The following is a 21430-nucleotide window of genomic DNA, read 5'->3' on the forward strand; positions in this document are numbered from 1 at the left end:
CATGTGTGACAATAGTCATATGTGTATAATAACAGTAGAAGTATGACTAATGACTAATGACGGCAGCAGCAGCAGGAGGCATCTGGCAGGACCACGGCAGCAGCACAACCACACACGTCACGCTGTCCAGGCACCGCTGTGATATGAGTTAATCTGAGAGACAGTGGAGCACAAAGGCTCCGGAGAAGAAGCCGAGTCAACGACTCTCTGTGCTTCTGATCTGTGACGTTGACAGGAAGTCACCACTGTGAGACGGCGCATCATCTCTAGTCAACGACTCTCTGTGCTTCTGATCTGTAACGTTGACAGGAAGCGACCACCGTGAGACGGCGTATCATCTCTAGTCAACAACTCTCTGTGCATCCGTTCTGATTTGCAGCTTTTCAGACTTATTTTGTGGCTGAATATAATTTGTAGCTTCTTAATCTGAATGAGGATGGTGATATTGAGATTTCAGTGGGCCACATACCGCAGAAATAAATTATGAAGCCTGAAGCTATTTAATTAATTAATCTCTGAACCGAATAACATGAGAATAAATGAAATTATTTTTGACATATTTTGCTCTGTTGTTGAACGGACAGATCGGCCAATGCTGCCGTCCATCAACTGTTAAACACCAAACAGGCAGTCAGTGCTGTCTTTGGCACAGCAAGGTGTCATCACATCGTTTATCATCCAGGTTTCCCCACACTGCAGAAACACCAGTTTAAAATTCAAACTGTGTTTCAGGTGGCTGAAAAATATCTGACTCAAAGTGTCATCATATCTCTTTAAAATGATGTGACTGTTTTAACTGACCTTCATGTCCACGCAGACATGTGACGAGCCATCTCAGTTCACAGAGAGACCGCGGCCTCAGGGATCGTCCCCTGTTGAGGAGTATCCTGAAACTGAGAAATACACCGACAGTGACAAAGAGGTACCAACACACACACACACACACACACACACACACACACACACACACACACACACACACACAGGTCAAAGCCCAGGACGGAAACTGTGGAGCATGCTCAGAGCGCCTCGGCCAGTTTGGGTCTGATTGACTGTATTCACTCACACTAACATGTTTACAGGGATTTATATAAATCTGTTTTCTCTGTCGTCATGGAAACAGACTGTGGGACAGCATCAACACAATCCTGTTTTAACTTAAATTACATTCATTCATTTAAACTGAAAAAAGACTGATTCAGTCCAATGAATCACTTTTATATTTCTACACATATATATTTCATACAACGATTTTTGTTATTTTATTGCGATGACATCATAAAGACGCTTTATTCAAAAACCTCAATAGAAGCTTTGAATGTAAAACAAAGATGTTGGGTTCAGACCTACTTCTGTTTAAATCAGACTGAATCTCTCAGACTGCTGCAGGGTTTTATTCAGTACTTTATTCAATATTTTTCCTTTTCAGTCTGATCATTTTTTTCTGTTTTCCTGTTAGTGTGAAGAGGAGCATGACCCACACTACAAAAGTGGGAGTGGAAGGAAAACTAAGAAGTCTGGGCTTGGGTCCATGTTTGAAAAGCGCTCCACTCCAAAGATGAGTAAACTGAAGGTGAGACGTTCCACCTTCTCGTCTCTGTACTGAATCTCCGCAGCAGAGATCAACACAGCCTGGAGGTAAAATGATCTGATGGATGTGTTCACAGGAAGTCCATAGTCCCGAGTCCGGGCTGATCGTGAAAACAGCCAAAGATGGATGTGCGGAGGGTCTGGTTTATGGTGGAGGAGGGAGAGAGGGAATCTTTATTAAGGAAGTCGTACCAGAGTCACCTGCCTCAAAAAGTCTCAAACTCAAAGAAGGTAAATGACAAACTATTATATTACTACAACAAAAACCAATATGACTGAGAAAGGGGAGATTAATGAAGCTAATGAACGGCATACATTCAAACATCCGTCGTACTTTGAAATCTTGTGCCGCATATTTTCTAACTTTGGAAGTGTTATCACCTTCACTGATGACCTCTCTTACTGTATCTGCTGTTTCCATTTTACTGAATCGTTATCACACATTGAAACAGTGAAATCCCCTGAAATATTTTGCTCTTGTTTAAATGCAGGTGATCAGATTCTGAGCGCCACTGTGTATTTTGACAACGTGTCATACGAGGATGCCATCCAGATCCTGGAGCACGCTCAGGCGTACAAAGTGAAGCTCTGCTTGAAACGCAAACCCAACATCACAGAGACTGAACCAACCATCGAGTCTGACGTCATCCCTGTAACTATTTTCATGTTGTCAGACTCTTTATGATGATGGGTCGTCTTCAGGCTAAGACTCACATTTCATTTTTTCTTTTGCTCAAACAGGAGGAAGACGTCTATGCACCAGAGATGAGGGAGCAAGGAAAAACCAAAAGGCGTGGTGACGCCCGCATTTCATGGCCTAAGTTTCCCTCCTTTGGGAAAGGACGGAAGTCCCGCTTTACAAGGTCTCACAGCTCCTCAGAGGCTGATGAGCAGCGAAAACTCGAGCTTAGCCCAACAACAAGCGACACAGAGTCACCTATAAAATCTCAGGATGCTCTCAAAGGCAAGAAGAAGCATAAAGTGAAGCTTTCTGCTCTAACAAAGAGAGGACGAATTAGTTCATCCGAAGACCAGGACACAGATGCACCTACAACAACGCAGATGATTTCACCTGAGTGCCTTGAAAGCCCCTCAGGAGAAACACCTCAAATCTATGCTGAAGACTTAAGACGTGAGCAAACCGATCAAAAACTGACTGAACCTCAAACTGTTCAACACAAGGTGGAGCTCATCGATATAGACAGCACTGTGAAAACAGCAGATCTAACTGCGGCTCTGGCGGGTCAAGAAAGTCCGTCTGGTATTAAATCCCCCGACGGGAAGAAAAAGAAGAAAGAACGGTCCGAATTAAAATTGAAAATTCTGGGGAAGGATAAATCGTACAAGAAAGATGCAAAAGCCAAATCATCACCAAAGAGGCTAAAAACACTGGGGGCAAGTATTGAAATAGCAGACCAACCTGGAAATGAAAAATCAGATGTCATCCCAAGTTTGGATTCACAAACACGACCACAGGGAGATCAACTAGCACTCGATGGCAACACCCAAATAATCAGCAGTGACAGTTCAAGGATAATCCCCACCAAATCAGGGACGACACAGATGGAAACGAGTGCACCAAAGGTGGAACTTGAAATATCTGATGTTCTATTGATACAAAAATCTCCACAGAAAGGCAAAGACAAAGACATGAAGCAGAAACAAGAAACAAAGATAGGTCCAACATTCAAACTGCCTAAAATCGGCTTTTGCGACCTTGAAACTGAGGAAATAATACCAAAGAATAATGTAAACGTTGAAGAAGGCACAACTGAGATTGAGCAGGTTACAGCTGAGGGCACAGAGGTGAAAGAAGATCCGTATGAGCGACTGTCAAAAAGCACTCGTTCCAGAACAAAACTTCCCAAACGTGAAGACATTGAGATTCCAGGTATGGAGGACAAGTTTACGAAGCCCACAGCCAAAAGAATTAAAGAGCCAAAAGCTGGTTATACTGGAAATTATGAAGACATTCAGGCTGAAACTGTACAACTGTCCATTGATGTTGACAGCGTGAAAGAGGCAGTTTCAAAACTGCCTGGATTTAAGCTGCCTAAGGTTGACACGAGTGGAGTTCCTATTCCTGAAGAAATTACTGTGATAGATGCAAATGCACAAAGAATATCAGTGAAAACACCCACGAAAACAAAACATGAGACACACTTAAGTAAGTTCGATGTAGCTGCCTCTCCAGGAATCTCCAAGACATCAGTCAACCTACCAAAGATCACACCTACTGATTTATCTTCAGAGGAGCTTCTGATTGAGACCCGCGTAGATTTTAACAAACCTGAAAAGAAATACAAAACTGAGCCAAAGCAAGGCGACGGAGAGGTTTATAAACGAGAACATATCGTAATACCTGGAAAAGAAAGTGCATGTGAAGTCGCCACTCTTCAGACACAAGGCACAGAGGGCATCAAGTCCGAGTATGAATCTACAGCTACATTCAAATCAAAGAAGATGACAATGCCTCGCTTTGGGATTGCAAAACCAGACATAAGAATCCCTGACATTGGAACTGACTTGCCTAAACAAACTATCTCTGAGCAAAAAGTTGACAATGTGAAAGGAGAAAGGACGATTTTCTTCCAAGAAGTAAAGGTGTCAAAGACTGAAACAGGGAACAAGATGGGAGGAGTCATATCGGATGTCAGGATACCTGAAATTGAGGGCATTGAATACATTGATTCAGTAGTTGGTTCACCAGCCAAAAAGGATGCTGGCATAAAGCTTACGGGTCTTGGTGATAATCTTCATGCTGCAGGCCCAAAATCTGATCTCTCCTTTCCGGAGATCAGGGATGAAATTAAAGACGCTGAAGCTGAGGAGCACAAATTCAAACTTCCAAAATTTGGAGCAGTGACTCCAAACATCAGTGTGACTGTGCCTGATGCAGGTAAGGATATGACTATTGATGGGGCAGAAACAGAAAAGGATGGGAGGTTTAAAATGCCAACTCTCAGTATGCCAAAGGTGATAGGACCGAAAATAGATTTAAGCTTGTCAAAAAAAGATGTAGACATCTCACTACTGGAGGCTAAAGCTGAGACTGAACTCACAGACATTCCTGAGGTTGACGTTTCTCTTGGAAAAATAAATTTGTCTCTTCCAGAGCAAAAGATGGAGGTTGAAAAACCTGAACTGGAAATCAAACCATGGCAGACTGAGGGTGAACTCGATGGACATGGAAGAAAGTTCAAGATGCCAAAGCTTGGAATTAAAATGCCCAAATTAAAAGGGCCTGAATTTGATTTAAGCTTATCAAAGAAAGATGTTGATGTCACACTGCCAGAGGCTAAAGCTGAAATCAAACTACCAGAAGCCCCCAAGACTGATGTTACTCTTGGAAACGTAGATGTTTCCATTCCAGAGCAAAAGATGGAGACTGAAAAACCTGAGCTGGAAATCCAACCTCTGAGGACTGAAGGCGAACTTGATGGACAGGGAGGAAAGTTCAAAATACCCAAATTTGTTGTAAAAATTCCAAAAGTGAAAGGGCCTGAATTTGATTTTAGCTCATCAAAGAAAGATGTTAATGTCACACTGCCGGAGGCTAAAGCTGAGATCAGACTCCCAGAAACCCCTAAAATTGATGCCAGTCTTGGAAAAGCAGAGGTTTTGATTCCAGAAGCAAAGGTGGAGGTTAGAAAACCTGAAGTGAAAGTCCAAACCTTGCAGACTAACGTTGAACTTGAAGGACATGGAGGCAAGTTCCAAGTGCCAAAGTTTGGAATCTCAATGCCAAAAGTAAAAGGACCTGAAATTCACTTTGGCTTATCGAAGAAAGATGGAGATGTGACACCGCTGGAAGCCACAGCTGAAGTAAAATCTCCTGAAGCTACTGAAGTTGATGTCAGTCTGGGCAAAGCAGATGTTTCTCTTCCAATGGGAAAAATTGAAGTCAAAAAGCCTGAATTAGAAATAAAACCTCTACAAAGTGAAGTTGAACTTGATGGTCAAGGAAGCAAGTTTAAAATGTCAAAGTTGGGAGTGTCAATGCCAAAAGTAAAAGGACCTGAAATTCACTTTGGCTTATCAAAGAAAGATGGAGATGGGACATTGCCAGAAGCCAAAGCTGAAGTAGATGTCCCTGGAGTTAAACTAAAAGAACCCTCTGCGAAGGTGAAAGTCAAAGCTCCTGAAATACATGTTGCGACAAAAGGTACAGAAGGATCACCAACAAAATTTAAGATGCCAACGTTCAAACTACCAAAATTTGGAATTGTAACTCCAAACATTTCTGCAGAACCACCTGATACGGACAAAGGTGTCAAAATCGATGGAGCAGATATTAATATCCCTGACAAGGGGTCTGCAGTTCACATTACAGCACCCAGCATTGACATCGACGGAGCTTCCATAGATATGAAAACTGAAGGAACTGAACAGGATGGAAAAGGAAGCAAATTTAAAATGCCACATCTTGGTTTATCCATGCCAAAAGTGAAGGGACCTAAAATTGATTTGAGCCTTTCAAAGAAAGATGCAGATGTCACGTTACCAGAGGCCAAAACTGATGTCCAACTTCCAGAGGTCAATCTTGGGAAAGTAGATGTTTCAATTCCAGAGGCTAAAGCTGAAATAAAACTTCCAGAAGACCATAAACTCGCTGTGGAGATGAAACCACCAGAAGCAGAGATGGATGGACATGGTGAGAAGTTTAAAATGCCAAAGTTTGGAATCAAAATGCCAAAAATCAAAGGGCCTGAGTTTGATTTAAACCTATCAAAGAAAGATGGAGATGTCACATTACCAGAGGCTAAAGCTGATGCCAAATTTCCAAAGGTGGATCTTGGGAAAGTAGATGTTTCAGTTCCAGAGGCTACTGTGGAGGTTAAAAAACCGGACATGGAAAAGCAGTTCTTGCAGACTGAAGGTGAACTTGATGGACAGGGGGGGAAGTTCAAGATGCCAAAGCTTGGAATTAAAATGCCCAAATTAAAAGGGCCTGAATTTGATTTAAGCAATGCCCAAATTAAAAGGGCCTGAATTTGATTTAAGCTTATCAAAGAAAGATGTTGATGTCACACTGCCAGAGGCTAAAGCTGAGGTCAAACTCCCGGAAGCCCCTAAAACTGATATTAATCTTGGAAACGCAGATGTTTCCATTCCAGAGGTAAAGGCTAATGTTGAAAAACCTGAGCTGGAAATTAAACCTTTGCAGACTGAAGTTGAAGTTGAAGGAAGCAAGTTCAAGATGCCAAAGTTTGGAATGTTGATGCCAAAAGTGAAAGGTCCTGAATTTCATCTAGGCTTCTCAAGGAAAGATGGAGATGTCACCCTACCAGAAGCCAAGGCAGATGTCAACCTCCCTGATGTTGAACTTAAAGACGCTCATGCTAAAGTAGAAATTAAAGCTCCTGAGATTGAAAATGTAGCTAGGGGCACAGAAGGATCACCTTCAAAATTCAAAATGCCAAATTTCAGTTTCTCTATGCCTAAAGTCAAAGGGCCTGACATAGATTTAAGCCTATCAAAGAAAGACACAGATGTCATATTACCAGGGACTAAAGCGGAGATCAAACTCCCAGAAGCCCCGAAAATCGATGCCAATCTTGGACAAGCAGAAGTTTTGATTCCGGAAGCAAAGGTGAAGGTTAGAAAACCTGATGATGTTGGACTTGAAGGGCATGGAGGCAAGTTACAAGTGCGGAAGTTTGGAATCACAATGCCAAAAGTAAAAGGGCCTGAAATTGATTTAAGTTTCTCCAAAAAAGATGTTGATGTGACAATTCCAGAGGCTAAAGCTGAGGTTGAACTCCCAGACGCTCCGGACATTGGTGTTGATATGAAACCACCAGGGTGTGAAGCAGAAATTGATGGGCAAGGAAGCAAGTTTAAAATGCCAAAGTTTGGAATCACAATGCCAAAGGTAAAAGGACCTGAAATTGATTTAAGCTTCTCCAAAAAAGATGTCGATGTGACACTACCAGAGGCTAAAGCTGAAGTCAAACTTCCTGATGTTGAACTGAAAGAACCGTCTGCTAAAGTGGAAATTAGAGCTCCTGAGATTGAAGCTCAGCTGGGTCACGTGGAAGGATCGCCATCAAAATTTAAACTGCCATCATTTAAGTTTCCTAAATTTGGAGCTGCCACTCCAAATATCAGTGCAGAGGTACCTGAAATGGACAAAGACATAAAAGTTGAAGGGGCTAGGTTTAAAATTCCTAAAGATATAGTAACAGTTGATATTGCAGCACAGAATGTTGATATTGATGGCCCATCACTTGATGTAAAAATGAAAGGAACTGAAGGTGAAGGGAAAGAAAGCAAGTTCAAGGTGCCAAAGTTTGGAATATCATTGCCAAAGGTACAAGGGCCTGAGATTGATTTAAGCTTACCAAAGAAAGATATCAAATTACCTGAGGCCAAGCCTGAGGTTGAACTCCCAGAAGGATCTGCAATTGATGTTAACCTTGGAAAAGTAGATGTTTCAATGCCAGAAGCAAAGATGGAGGTTAAACACCCTGAACTAGAAATTAAAGCCTTCCAGTCTGAAGGTGAACTTGATGGGCAAGGGCACAAGTTAAAAATCCCAAAGTTTGGAATCTCAATGCCAACAGTAAAAGGAACTGACATTGATTTTAGCTTATCAAAGAAAGATGCAGACATCACCCTACCAGAAGCAAAAGCTGAGGTCAATCTTCCTGATGTTGAACTTGAAGAACCTTCTGCTAAAGTGGAAATTAAAGCTCCTGAGATTGAAGCACAATTAGGCAATGTGAAAGGATCACCTTCAAAATTTAAACTGCCAACATTCAAATTTCCCAAATTTGGATCTGCCACTCCAAATGTCAGCGCTGAAGTACCTGATATAGACAAAAAACTCAAAATTGATGGCACAGACATGCACATATCTGTACCACAAACAGATGTCAATGTACCAGAAGTTAAAGCAGAGGTCCATCTGCCAGAGGTTGAAGTCACAAAGCCTTCAGGCAGTGTTGTGATAGATCAACAGCCGGGTGCTGAGGTAGATGCAAAACTGAAAAAATCCAGGTTTTCATTGCCCAGATTTTCTTTTTCAAAACCAAGTGTTAATGTCCCTGAAATGGATGCTAGTCTTCAGGATGTGAAAGTTGCAATTCCAGAGAGCAAAGTGGAAGTGAAAAAAGGGGAAGTGGATATGAACATACCAGAAATAGAGGCAGAAGTTGATGGAAGCAAGTTTAGAATGCCAAATTTTGGCATCTCAATGCCCAAAGTCATGGGGCCTGAATTTGATTTGAGCTTATCCAAGAAAGATGTAGACGTGACACTACCAGAAGCCAAAGCTGAGGTCAAACTGCCTGATGTTGAAGTCAAACAACCTGAAGTGGAGCTTAAGCTGCCAGAAGGTGACGTAGAATTAGTGGGGCAGGAAAGCAAGTTTAAAATGCCAAAGTTTGGCATCTCAATGCCCAAAGTTAAGGGGCCTGAAATGGATCTGAGCTTATCAAAGAAAGATGTAGATGTGACACTACCAGAAGCCAAAGCTGAAGTTCAACTACCAGATGTCGAGGTCAAAGAACCTGAAGTGGAAATCAAAGCTCCTGAGATCAAGGTATCAGCAAAGGGTAAAGAAGGATCACCATCAAAATTTAAGATGCCTACATTCAAACTACCCAAATTTGGAGTTAGTACTCCAAGTGCCACTGTAGATGTGCCCAACAAAGACATTAAAATCGAAGGAGCTGACATCAACATTCCTGAGGAAGTTCTTACAGTTGACATTGCAGCACCCAGTGTTGACATTGAAGGCCCCTCAATAGATATTAAAACTACAGGAATTGAGCATGAAGGAAAAGGAGGCAAGTTTAAACTGCCAAGTCTCGGTTTTTCTGGACCTCAAATCAAAGGACCTGAAATGGATCTGAGCTTATCAAAGAAAGATGGAGATGTGACACTACCAGAAGCCAAAGCTGAAGTCAAACTGCCTGATGTTGAAGTCAAACAACCTGAGGTGGAGCTTAAGCTGCCAGAAGGTGACGTAGAATTAGAGGGGCAGGAAAGGAAGTTTAAAATGCCAAAGTTTGGCATCTCAATGCCCAAAGTTAAAGGACCTGAAATTGATCTGAGCTTATCCAAGAAAGATGTAGACGTGACATTACCAGAAGCCAAAGCTGAAGTCAAACTGACTGATGTCGAAGTCAAAGACCCTGAAGGTGCCATTTCAGTACCAGATGCACCAGCTACTGAGGTTGAGGCCAAGTTGAAACGACCGAACTGGACATTTCCAAAGTTTTCATTTTCACGGACAGGCAGTAAAGCCCCTGATGTTGATGTGAACTTTGAATCACCCAAAGTTGATGTGAGATCACCAGAGGCCAAAGCAGAAGTCCACGGACCTTCAGGGTCCGTTTCAGTGGAAGAACCTCATTCTGCTGAACTCGATGCAAACCTGAAAAAAACTACATTTTCTCTACCAGGATTTTCTTTGTCAAAGTCAAATGTTAAAGAAGGTGCAGTCAGTGCACAGGTGGATGTTTCTCTTCCAGAGGGAGAAGTGATAGTCAAACAACCTGAAATGAAAATGAAAGCTCCTGAGTTTGAAGCTGAACATGATGAACAAGGAAGCAAGTTTAAATTGCCAAAGTTCGGCATCGCATTACCAAAAACAAAAGGACCTGAAGAAGAGTTAAGTGCATCGCAGAGAGACGAAGGCATCACACTGCCAGATGTTAAAGCCGAGGTCAAACTCCCTGAAGTCAAACAATCTTCAGCAAGTGTGGAAATTAAAGCTTCTGAGAGTGAAGCCAAGTCAAAAGATGTTGGAGGATCACCGTCAAAGTTTAAAATGCCCACAGTGAAAATGCCCAAATTTGGAGGTGCTGTCTATGATGTCACTGTAGAAGCACCTGCCGCTGACAAAGCAGCGGAAACTGAAGGAGCTAAACTGAAGGAGGATGTCACTATCACCATCAAAGGTCCAAGTGTTGACATTAAGACAGATGTGTCCAAAGCTGTTGCAGCAGATTCTGAAGCACCAAAGACTGAAACCGACAGCGCAGGCCTTGCCTCTCCAAGTAAATTCAAATTACCAACATTTAAGATGCCAAAGCTGAGCTTCTCCAGAGCCGCCCCTGAGGCCGAACATGCCCCTGTGGATGAACATGTCCCTGAGGACGAACATGTCCCCGTGGACACTGACAGCAAAGATCAGCTGAAAAAGGAGGCTGAGTCAAAAGCAGAGACTAAATCACCCAAACAGGCTTTGACATCATTTGGTGAGATCCTCAAGAATATTGATGTTGAATTTGATGTCCCAAAACCAGAAGAAAGTCTTGAAACCTCAAAGGAAGTTCATGACACAGATGAACCCAGTGGAAAAAAGTCTGAGACAAAGAAAGAGGAGACAAAGCAAGATACTGTCAAAAGTCCTGAGAGGACAGGCTGGTTTAAATTCCCCCGGTTTGGACTGTCCTCGCCATCAGAACCTACTAAGACACCTGAAAAAGACGAGCACAAGGACAAGAAGAGTCCAGCAGGAGAATCAGTGGATGAGGAAATAAGTCAAACCTGTTCTGTCCAGTCATCTGATGCCTTCGCTGACATTAGCTCTGCAATGACGAGTGAGCATGCTGGCCTGTCCTTATCTTCTCCAACCAAAGTCACGGTCAAATACTCGGACCCTGATGCTGCCACAGTGCTTGGAGAGATGCACAGTAACATCATTACTTCCACCACAAGGACTGAGCTTGTCTCCGTTGAGCCCAACCTGCCTGAGAAAATCACCATTCTGTCATCCGGAGTTTCATCTTCATCCGAGGACACCCTCAGACTGGAATCTGGAAAAATACATGTCATTACATCAAACATACAGGCGACGCCAGAGGCACAGCATGCCAAGCTGCTGACTGCTCTCCAGGTCCAATCAGCTGGAGCCCTTCCCCTCCAATCAGACGCTGATGAAGCGGCAGCGTGGACCGTCGAGGATTCACATGGCAACAAGAGGACGGTCCTTGAAAGGCGTTTAGTCCGGGAAACATCAAGTGGAAGAAGTGAAAGCAAAGAAACAATTGTTATAACAAAACAGATCACACATTCCTTGGAGCCCATCTCAGGTGAGACAGCGTCATCCGTTCAGCGACTACGAGACTCTGTGCACTTGGAGAAAATGAGGTTCTTCGACGGAGTCAACAAGTGAAATAACTCAATATAAACTGTGTTTATTGACCGGTGTCAGGGGCCGGTGGGTTTCTGACTGATGGAGAGCTTAGACAGAAAACAGATCATTAACGAATCACAGTAAAGATTGAGTCTGTGTTCACCTCTGGTTGCATGTTGTTGATCTGTAAAGAGACGGATTGATGTAAATCACACTGACCATGTGATGAAGTTGTTAATAAGCTGTGTAACTGAGTGCCCTTACTGCAGATAATGAACCAAATATCCTGCTTCTTATGGTACTGAGCTAAAATAAGCCATGACTTTTACTCTAATATCTTTTTATAAAGTCTGACACTGATCCGACTTCCTGTGCTCTTATTTATCGGACAATAATCACCAGTGCATTTGATTTAAGAAAGTTTGATCTGAGCTGAAAATCAGTCGATGTTACTGACATTCCAAAATGTGTTTACAGTAATTTCACAGCGCCTTCGTTCGGTGCAGTCTACAACAGATAATGTATCACCAGATATTCTTGTTGCTGTAGCTGAAGAAACAAACATAGCAATGCAAAGCTGAAATGAAACGCTCCTGATGACGTGTGCTGCTGCTGCATCTATATTTGTATTAATATTTTTGCTTAAAACCTCATTTGCTACGATAAAAATATATGGACAGTAGGATGCCTTTCAGTATCTCTGTACAAAGAGGAATATTAATAAACTGGCTGTGTAAATAGCTGTTAATGACCTCTGGGTTTTATTTGATGACTGATGCCGCCTGTTGGCAGAGTTACACACAGTAAATAAATAAATATGATTAAATGTAAAGGTGAAGCTGATGAGTTCTGTCTCTGGCTCCAGTTCAGCCACACACTGTTTTTATTCTCTTTATTCTGTTGGTTTTTAAATGAACTGAAACAGGTCAGATTTCAGTAAATAAACAGATACTGTCACCACTGATGGAAGGTAACTGAGTACATTTACTCGAGTACTGTACACACAGTACCTGAGTATTTCCATGTTGGGTGAACTGAGGCAGACTGGGACAGTTTATGAGACTTCCTGTCATTAATTTAAAAAATCATTCCGACGGACTTCGCATATCTGAAACTCTGCAGACGTTACGTGTCCACACGAGGAGGACAGCAGGTTAAATCACATGTGATGTCACGTCTGTGTCACCTGACACTAAACCTTTATTGTGTTGTGAGATGGGAGATGTAGGAGAACACGTCTCATCCCTCATTAATGTGAGTGTAAAAACATCTACTGCACATTTTCCTTTTCATCGTTATGAATTCAGATTCCATAAATATCTCAGTTAAACTTTACCACTGAAGTCCGTCCAACAACGTCAAGCCAACATATAAAAACATAATAAAATCCAGTTTGTCTATAAATGTTGTTGATCAGGTTTCACACACATGAAGAGGAAACCCTGATCTAAACACACACACACACACACACACACACACACACTGGTTCTCCTTAACCATTAATAATAATAATAATAATAATAATGATAACAATAATAATAATGATAATAATGAAAGTCACACATTTTATTTAATACATGTGTTTTGACACCTTACTGATGAACATATATATTAATAATTATATTCCATTTATTTAACTTCTTATTCTGTAAAATCAGAACTTTTCGTTTTATTTTGATGTTTGAATTTGACTAGTAACAGAGTGTTTTTGTAATGTAGTATTTTTACTTTAATTCTTCCATGAGAAGACTCAATATGACGTCATCACCTCGGTCGGTCACAGGAGGAATGAACAGGTTTGTACAGCAGAGGGAGACACACACACACACACACACACACACACACACACACACACAGCTACCTTTCAAATTAAAAGCACAATAATGGCAGAAAGTAACCAAGTACATTTACTCAAGTACTGCGTCTTTATACTTCCTGTAGGCTACTTTTTATTTCACTATATCTTTTTCATACTTTGGATTTTATAATTTATCAATAATTAAAAATATATTCAACAAGTAAAATATGATTTTATGGATAAAGTTAATTAATCTCTTGGTGAAATTCACAAGCTGCGTGGCAGTACATAAGATATAATAAATGAATGAATGAATGAATGAATGAATAAATAAAAACCTCATTCTGTCATACTCTCTTATACTTCTACTGGAGTAACTTTATGAACGCAGTACTTTTACTTGTAACAGAGTACTTCTGCTCTCTGATACTTCTACTTCACTCAGACATCTGAGTACTGCCTCCCAACCAAACGTGTCCGACAGTCCCTGAATGCAGCACCGGTCCCGCTCCACTGCGCAGACTCCGAACACTTACCGAGCGGCAACTTCACCGGGAGCCTAGCGCGCGCCCCGCCGCCTGTCGCCCACAACAGCCCGCATCATCATCACCATCATCATCATCAGCAGCAGCAGCAGCAGCAGCATCAGTGTGATGAAGCAGCGGAGGACAGAGACCTTCCTGCTGTGAGACTCTGGACCTGAAACACACACCGACAGGTAGGTGAGATCTCATACATTCATTCAGTCATTTATTGCAACATTTATTCATCCGATCATTTATTACAACCTTCATCACTTCGCCTACAGGACTTTATTCTTTTAGTCATAAAACTGACTGAGTGAAGAGTGTGATGAAGGAGTGAGAAAGAGGAGTTTAAATGAAGGAGTGAGGAAGAGGAGTTTAATGAAGGAGTGAGGAACAGGAGGAAGAGGAGTTTGATGAAGGAGTGAGGAAGAGGAGTTTGATGAAGGAGTGAGGAGGAAGAAGAGTTTAATGAAGGAGTGGGGAGGAAGAAGAGTTTAATGAAGGAGTGGGGAACGGGAGGAAGAGGAGTTTGTTAAAGGAGTGAGGAAGAGGAGTTTGATGGAGTGAGGAGGAAGAAGAGTTTAATGAAGGAGTGCCGAACAGGAGGAAGATGAGTTTGATGAAGGAGTGAGGAAGAGGAGTTTGATGGAGTGAGGAGGAAGAAGAGTTTAATGAAGGAGTGAGGAGGAAGAGGAGTTTGATGAAGGAGTGAGGAGGAAGAGGAGTTTAATGAAGGAGTGAGGAGGTACATGTCAGGTACATGTCACATACATGTCAGATATGTGTCAGATACATGTCAGGTACGTGTCAGATACATGCCCCTACATGTCAGATACATGTCAGATATGTGTCAGATACATGTCAGGTACGTGTCAGATACATGTCACATTCATGTCACATACATGTCAGATATGTGTCAGATACATGTAAGATATGTGTCAGACACATGTCAGGTACGTGTCAGATACATGCCCCTACATGTCAGATACATGTCAGATATGTGTCAGGTACATGTCAGGTACGTGTCAGATACATGTCACATTCATGTCACATACATGTCAGATATGTGTCAGGTACATGTCAGGTACGTGTCAGATACATGTCACATACATGTCAGATACTATGAGGGGTCAAACGTTTCACCCAACCACACTACAATGCGTCACTTGCGCCTACTTAGGACACATCAGATCTAATCAAACCGCGTGAGCGCATGCCTACATTTTACATAGGGTTACTATGGAGACATGAGTGTTACACGCATGCCTGCTACATGACGCGCAGGCGTTGTTCGTTCCACTCACATGACGCGCTCACACGTCTTTTCAGGACACGTGCACAGTGCTTTACAAACGCCACACATACACTACACCTGCGTGTGAATCTCGCACACACACACACACAGTGCATGTACACATCATTAACACCTGAACGCGTCAGATTACTTTGACAAACTGTCTGTCTCCATAGTTTACATGTGCAGGCAGGCGTGTGTGTGTGTGCTTCGCAAGAGTGGAATGAATAAATGAATCGCTGATGATGAAATGAATAATGAATCAAGTTGCTGCAGATATACGCCTGCATATACACACGCATGATTTTTTTAAATTTTTATTTTATCCTCACAAATCAGAGCTACTGACTACCCTCGATGTCTGGCTGTGGTTTAAAAATATTTAACTAAGATAATATATAGGCTACAACAGCCTAATTGTGAATATATAGCCTATTATTGAATTGGATCCTAAATGCTGCAAACCTCCATCTGTATGTTTTTAATCAATAGTTGTGTTTTCATAAACATTTTTTTCGCATTTTGCCCTTTTGCGAATTTGACTGTTTAGAAGCTTTTCAGACATCCTTAAATGGGTTTAAATGGGTTAAATTCACTCGGACTTTGGCTACCAGGTTGAGAGTGGGGAACACTCAGCGCTGTTCATGCTGATGTCTTGTCAAGTCTTTCCTTACTTGTAAAATCTAGATTTATATTTTATTCCTGTTTGCTGTAAAAAGCCTATATGCCTCAACATGTGTCAACGCACTGTGGCAAGCCGTTTTAACATTTAATCGCTAAGTGTGACTATCCGGAATTACCATTATAGATATCAACAATGTCATTTTGACTAGTAGTAATGTCATTGTGACTAGTATGAATTTTAATTCCAGATATCTATAACGTCATTCTGACTAGTCAAAACTGAATTACAGATATTCAGTTGCAGATATCTACAACATCATTCTGACTACCTGAAACTTAATTCAAGATATCTAGAAAGGACCATGTAGATATCTTCAATTGATGATAATTAAAGATATCTTGAACTTGAATTATGACTAGTCAAAATTAAATGGTAGATATCTCAAACTGGAATTACAGATATCCACAATTCAGTTGCAGATATCCGCAATAACAATTGCAGATATCCGCAACTACATTGGAGATATCTATAATGACAAACCCCATACACATGAATGGCAAAAGTAGTTTGAATCTTACTAGTCAAAACTGAATTACAGATATCTTGAATAAGAGTTTTGACTAGGCAAAATTATGTTGCAGATATAAGTAATGAATATCCAGTCTAGATTAAATGTTAAAACCATAAACACACGCACGTCTAATAACCACACATCTAGGCGTGTGCAGGCATTGCACGCGCATTGCATGTGTAACAAGTACACGGTGATGGTTGCACACGCAATGTACACGTATCAAATACGCAGTGAATGCACTGTGTGTGTGTTCGCTGATACGTTTCACCCCTCATATCAGGTACGTGTCAGATACATGTCAGGTACATGTCAGGTTTGTGTCAGGTACGTGTCAGATACGTGTCAGATATATGTCAGGTACATGTCAGGTAACGTGTCAGATACGTGTCAGATATATGTCAGGTACATGTCAGGTAACGTGTCAGATACGTGTCAGATGTATGTCAGATGCATGTCAGAAACGTGTCAGGTACATGTCAGATACGTGTCAGGTACGTGTCAGATCATCATGTAATGAATCTGAGACATTAGCCTAAAATAAAAACAGACTGAGGTGATGAAGAGGAGAAGCAGTGAAGAGGCTGTGAGCTGAGAGCAGCAGACGACCACTATATTTGGACATGGATTGGATTTTTATTTCATGTCCTTGGGCTGTACAAACTTACTGCAATGGGGGAGGAGGAGGAGGAGGAGGAAGAGGAGGAGGAAGAGGAGGAGGAGGAGGAAGATGAGGAGGAGGAAGAGGAGGTGTTGCTGCTGGCTCTGATTTAGCAGCAGCAAAAATGGAAAAAAAAGCAGCTGGGGCGATGAGAAGAGAGGAAGAGTACCATCATCATCCTCGGTTCTTTAACTGGAGTGTCTCCACCGTGATGAAGGGGAGGTCACATCCTTCATCAATCTGATATTTGTTAATCACAGCTCGGGTCTGTGAAGCGGCGCTACATCAGGGTGCGTTCGTGGGTTTTTGGCTTCATCACTTGGTGTTCTTGGCTGTGAGACGTCGATGGCTGCGAAACAAACTATTGTTTTATTCTCTGCTCAAGTTTCTATCAGACGCTGAAACATTCATCACAAAATGTCTCAGTTTATTCAAACAACGAATATTAATAATAAAAAAACAAAATGTTCAGATTTAAAGTGTTTCCATGAATCATCTCAACTCCAGGTCAGTTACACTTTTATTTTGATTAAATTATCATTTATTGTTTTAATAATTAAAGTTTCTGAAAACACAACAGGAAACAGATTTTCATCAAAACAATAAAAAATAAACGTCTGATGACAGTTTGGATTTGAAATCATTGATTAAGTAAATATCATAAACATCGTTAGACATTTAATTTGTTTCAGAATATTAAAAACAAAAATCTGCAGTGTGGAGACATTTCATTGGATCGTTGCGGTGGTGAAAAGTAACTAAGTACAAATACTTCAGTACTGTAATCCTGAGTCTGAGGTACTGTTACTTCACCACGTCACATTAATCTGATGGCCGTCGTTATAACTCAGTTTGTATAATAAGATTTTAACAAACGAGACATCTGATTGGTTCATTCAGACAACAGTCACCAGTTCTATCATCTCATTATGATGGAAAATAAACAGGATGTGATGTAACGTCAGCTCCGGTAGCGACAACATGAACATTCTGTTTCTCATCTGTAAAAATAATGATAATAATAATAGTAATAATAATAATAATCCAGAGAGCAGCATATATGTATAAATATATATATAAATATAATACTGGATATATTACCTGTTGTAATCGTATGATGCTCTGACAGCTGCAGAGTCAGTTTCACGGCTCGGTGGTATTGTTTATTTTTTTATATCTTCCTGACGTTTCTCTGTTGTTGTAAACTCATTTTAACGGACAGTATCTGTGGTGATCGTGGTTCGGTGTGTGTGTGATGTCATCTGTTCTACAGCGCCGTTTGGACTCTGTCTCATTCTAAAGTCGTAACATATCGACGCTCAGTCGGTGATTTCTGTGTTAGACAGATTAAAAAAGCCACCCTATCACCGTGGTGCGATTTGCCGCTGGATGGCGCCAGCTTGGAATGCTGTAAGACAAAAACTAAACTTTGAGAGGTGGAAAGTCTCTTTATGGCAGGAGGGCGGAGCCTGAGACTGATAAACACCCACAAATAGGAACCTTAAGCCTGGCCAGGTGAGACCTGAGCAGGGGCCTGTATCATGAAGCAGGATTAATGTCTTAGCGAGGTAACTTCAGGGTTAACCCTGGGTTTTCGGTCTCACGAAGCCGGTTCAGTTCTTATCGGGGTAGATCACCATGGTAACTTACTCTGAACGGCTATCCTGCTCCGGAGCAGGGTAAGTTCAGGGTTGAATCTGATCCTATTAAAAAGCACCTCCCACTGGCCAATCAGCTGTTCGGAAAAAAATGACTCCGCTGATAGAAATGCAGCCCAGTCATGACTGTTCGGAAAAAAATGACTCCGCTGATAGAAATGCAGCCCAGTCATGACGGGAAGTTTAATTCATTTGATTGATTTTGATTTGAAAATTTATTTTGAACATTAAAAAAGAAAAGAAAGCAACAACAACAGACAATGAAAAGATTGTTCACAAAGGAGTGGAAAGAAGTGGAACTTTCATCCCACCCCTTCATAAGAAAGAAACTGATCATTTGCAGACACTTAATAGCACCATTAATTAGTGCCAACATTTTGTTTTGTTGGAGGAAATGATCCCTGTTAAAGATAATGGGCCTAATTGACAGCTTTGCTGCTGGAAATGTGGAAAGTAGCCTATCATGTCTACACGTCATGGTGTTTGAGGGATTTTCCTTTTTGTTTTTTAAGGAGGGACACTAGGTATATTTCTGCACAGCTGTTAATTTCTAACACAGCTCAATATCAGGATGATTTTATTCAGACTGTCAATTTGGTGTTGATATGATTTAATTGTGGCGTCAGCTTTAAGCTTTATTGTACTTGAACCAGTGATGAGTAATTTGACCTACACATCATTTTATTTGCTGCCTTGTTTTGTCTTGATTTTTCCCTCTCTCCTCCTCTATTCCTTCTTTCCTCACCCGTTTCTTTTTCTTCTCTATTATGTGATTTCATTGATGTTTTGACAGGGGAATTTCTTTGATAAGCTTTTAGTGGCTTCTAACCTCTCCGGCACTTTTCTTTTTTTAATCTTGTAAATGTTATACTGTCTGTTTTTAACATTATGTGCAAATAAACTAATCTAAACTAAAACTAAACATTATTCATCCCGTTATGCGTTGCCACGCATGTTTCCTCCTCCTGCAGCTGCCACGGTGTTGGCCTTTTCTCTAATGTTGCTTTTCTCCTCCTCATATTTTAGTAGAATTAATCTCTGATCCTCACAAGAAATACTTTTTTTCCCTCACATACGGCGCTCTGTGAGGACGCTCAGTGACGCTCAGTGACGCTGCGCTTCTCTCATGATTGTGATTGGTCCGCTGCGTGCGCGTTCACGGCTCTTGATAAAGCAACCCTGGGTTGAGTTACCGAGTTGATATCCAGCGTCGTGATACCGATTATCCTGATTGCCATTGTTAGGGTTAGTCAACCCAGGATAGGTCTGGGTAACCCAGGAAAGGTTGATCTTGCTTCGTGATACAGGCCCCAGGTGTGACCTGAGCAGGTGAGACCTGAGCAGGTGAGACCTGAGCAGGTGTGGCCTGAGCAGGTGAGACCTGAGCAGGTGTGTTTGTTACACAGTGACATGAAGGTAACTATGAGGTGTTTTTCCTACGCTGAAAGTTTATTTTGAAAAAGCCTTTATCTGTCTCTAACGCGCAGAAACACTTCCTATGAAAACAGAAGTTTATTTTGAAAGGACACAATGTGACTGGCGTGAAATGACCGGCATCCCAGAACATCAACAACATATGCAACCCGGACACCTAGCTCGTCACATGTGGACGTGAAGGTCCCGTGACCAGACGGCGATATGTGAGGAGTTTGGAGTGAGAACATGTTGGATCCTAACATGTGATCAGCTGCTCTCTGACGGGTTTAAACCTTCACACAGAGTGATGAACAGACAGGAAGCAAGGAGACCCCAAGATTCAGCAGAAACGACACATCAGAGGGCTGAATGCAGACGATGTGTCGAATGACATCATGTGGTTCACTAACAAAGACCACAACAATAAGATGAAGATTGCGAATGAGTTATTGCATATGATGGATTCTGGGTTCAGAGGAAGGTGAGAAGGGGTGAGGATCGAGGGATTAGAAAATGAAACGATGAGGGATGAAGGGATGAGGGTCGAATGGATGAGGGATGAAGGGATGAGGGTCGAGGGTCGAATGGATGAGGGATGAAGTGTTGAGGGATGAAGGGATGAGGGTTGAGGGATGAAGGCTCAGTTTCTGGGTAGCAGGCGAGTGCGATGATGAATGTGTTGGGTCAAAAGCAGGAACGCAGGAGGGATCCTGGGAGTGAGACTGAGTGGGGGCGTTGTCTCTCTGTGAGCTCAGCTAGGGTGAGTGTCTCGTGAAAAGCATGTGGTTAAGTGAATGCGATCGTGCCCCCAAAAGAATGGCTGCTATAGAGACTGGGTACATTTCGCGGGTTGTGGATGAAGGGGTGGGGGTGGCTGAGTTTGTGTACGGTTGGATAACTCGTGGCTTAGTGTGATCGTCACAAAAGGGGATGTCGTTCCGGGAGAATTTTGGGACTGGTGCTAAGGTTTTAGCTCCGTCTTGCAAGTTTAGTCAAGCTTGGGTGATCTGTGCATGCTTAACCTCAGTCTGGCTCTTTGGATAAGTCAATCAATCAATCAATTTTATTTATAAAGCCCAATATCACAAATCACAATTTGCCTCACAGGGCTTTACAGCATACGACATCCCTCTGTCCTTATGACCCTCACAGCTGATCAGGAAAAACTCCCCAAAAAAACCCCTTTAACGGGGAAAAAAA

General features: G+C 41.8%; 2 protein-coding genes across 4 annotated transcripts in view; both read left to right on the forward strand.

Moving 5' to 3' along the window:
* The window catches only part of LOC126401120 (neuroblast differentiation-associated protein AHNAK), a 13807-nt gene extending 1385 nt beyond the window's left edge, over nucleotides 1-12422 (forward strand). Inside the window, exons 2-7 of the mRNA XM_050062221.1 lie at nucleotides 818-922; nucleotides 1460-1573; nucleotides 1668-1821; nucleotides 2082-2242; nucleotides 2332-6509; nucleotides 6595-12422. Of these exons, the coding sequence (XP_049918178.1) occupies nucleotides 1532-1573; nucleotides 1668-1821; nucleotides 2082-2242; nucleotides 2332-6509; nucleotides 6595-11719 (9660 nt within the window). The 5' untranslated portion in view covers nucleotides 818-922; nucleotides 1460-1531 and the 3' untranslated portion in view covers nucleotides 11720-12422. The remainder of the gene's footprint in view (nucleotides 1-817; nucleotides 923-1459; nucleotides 1574-1667; nucleotides 1822-2081; nucleotides 2243-2331; nucleotides 6510-6594) is intronic.
* A 1631-nt stretch (nucleotides 12423-14053) lies between these two features.
* Nucleotides 14054-21430, forward strand: part of LOC126401087 (protein LBH-like) — a 27649-nt gene continuing 20272 nt past the window's right edge. For 2 of the 3 annotated variants that reach the window (XM_050062172.1, XM_050062174.1), the window contains exon 1: nucleotides 14054-14196. The gene's annotated coding sequence lies outside the window, so the exon portion shown is untranslated. Of the gene's footprint in view, nucleotides 14201-21430 lie in introns of all 3 variants that reach the window. The other variant, XM_050062173.1, reaches the window with a different exon arrangement.

The sequence above is a fragment of the Epinephelus moara genome, chromosome 14 (genome assembly GCF_006386435.1).
Source record: "Epinephelus moara isolate mb chromosome 14, YSFRI_EMoa_1.0, whole genome shotgun sequence".
Taxonomy (NCBI): Eukaryota; Metazoa; Chordata; class Actinopteri; order Perciformes; family Serranidae; genus Epinephelus; species Epinephelus moara.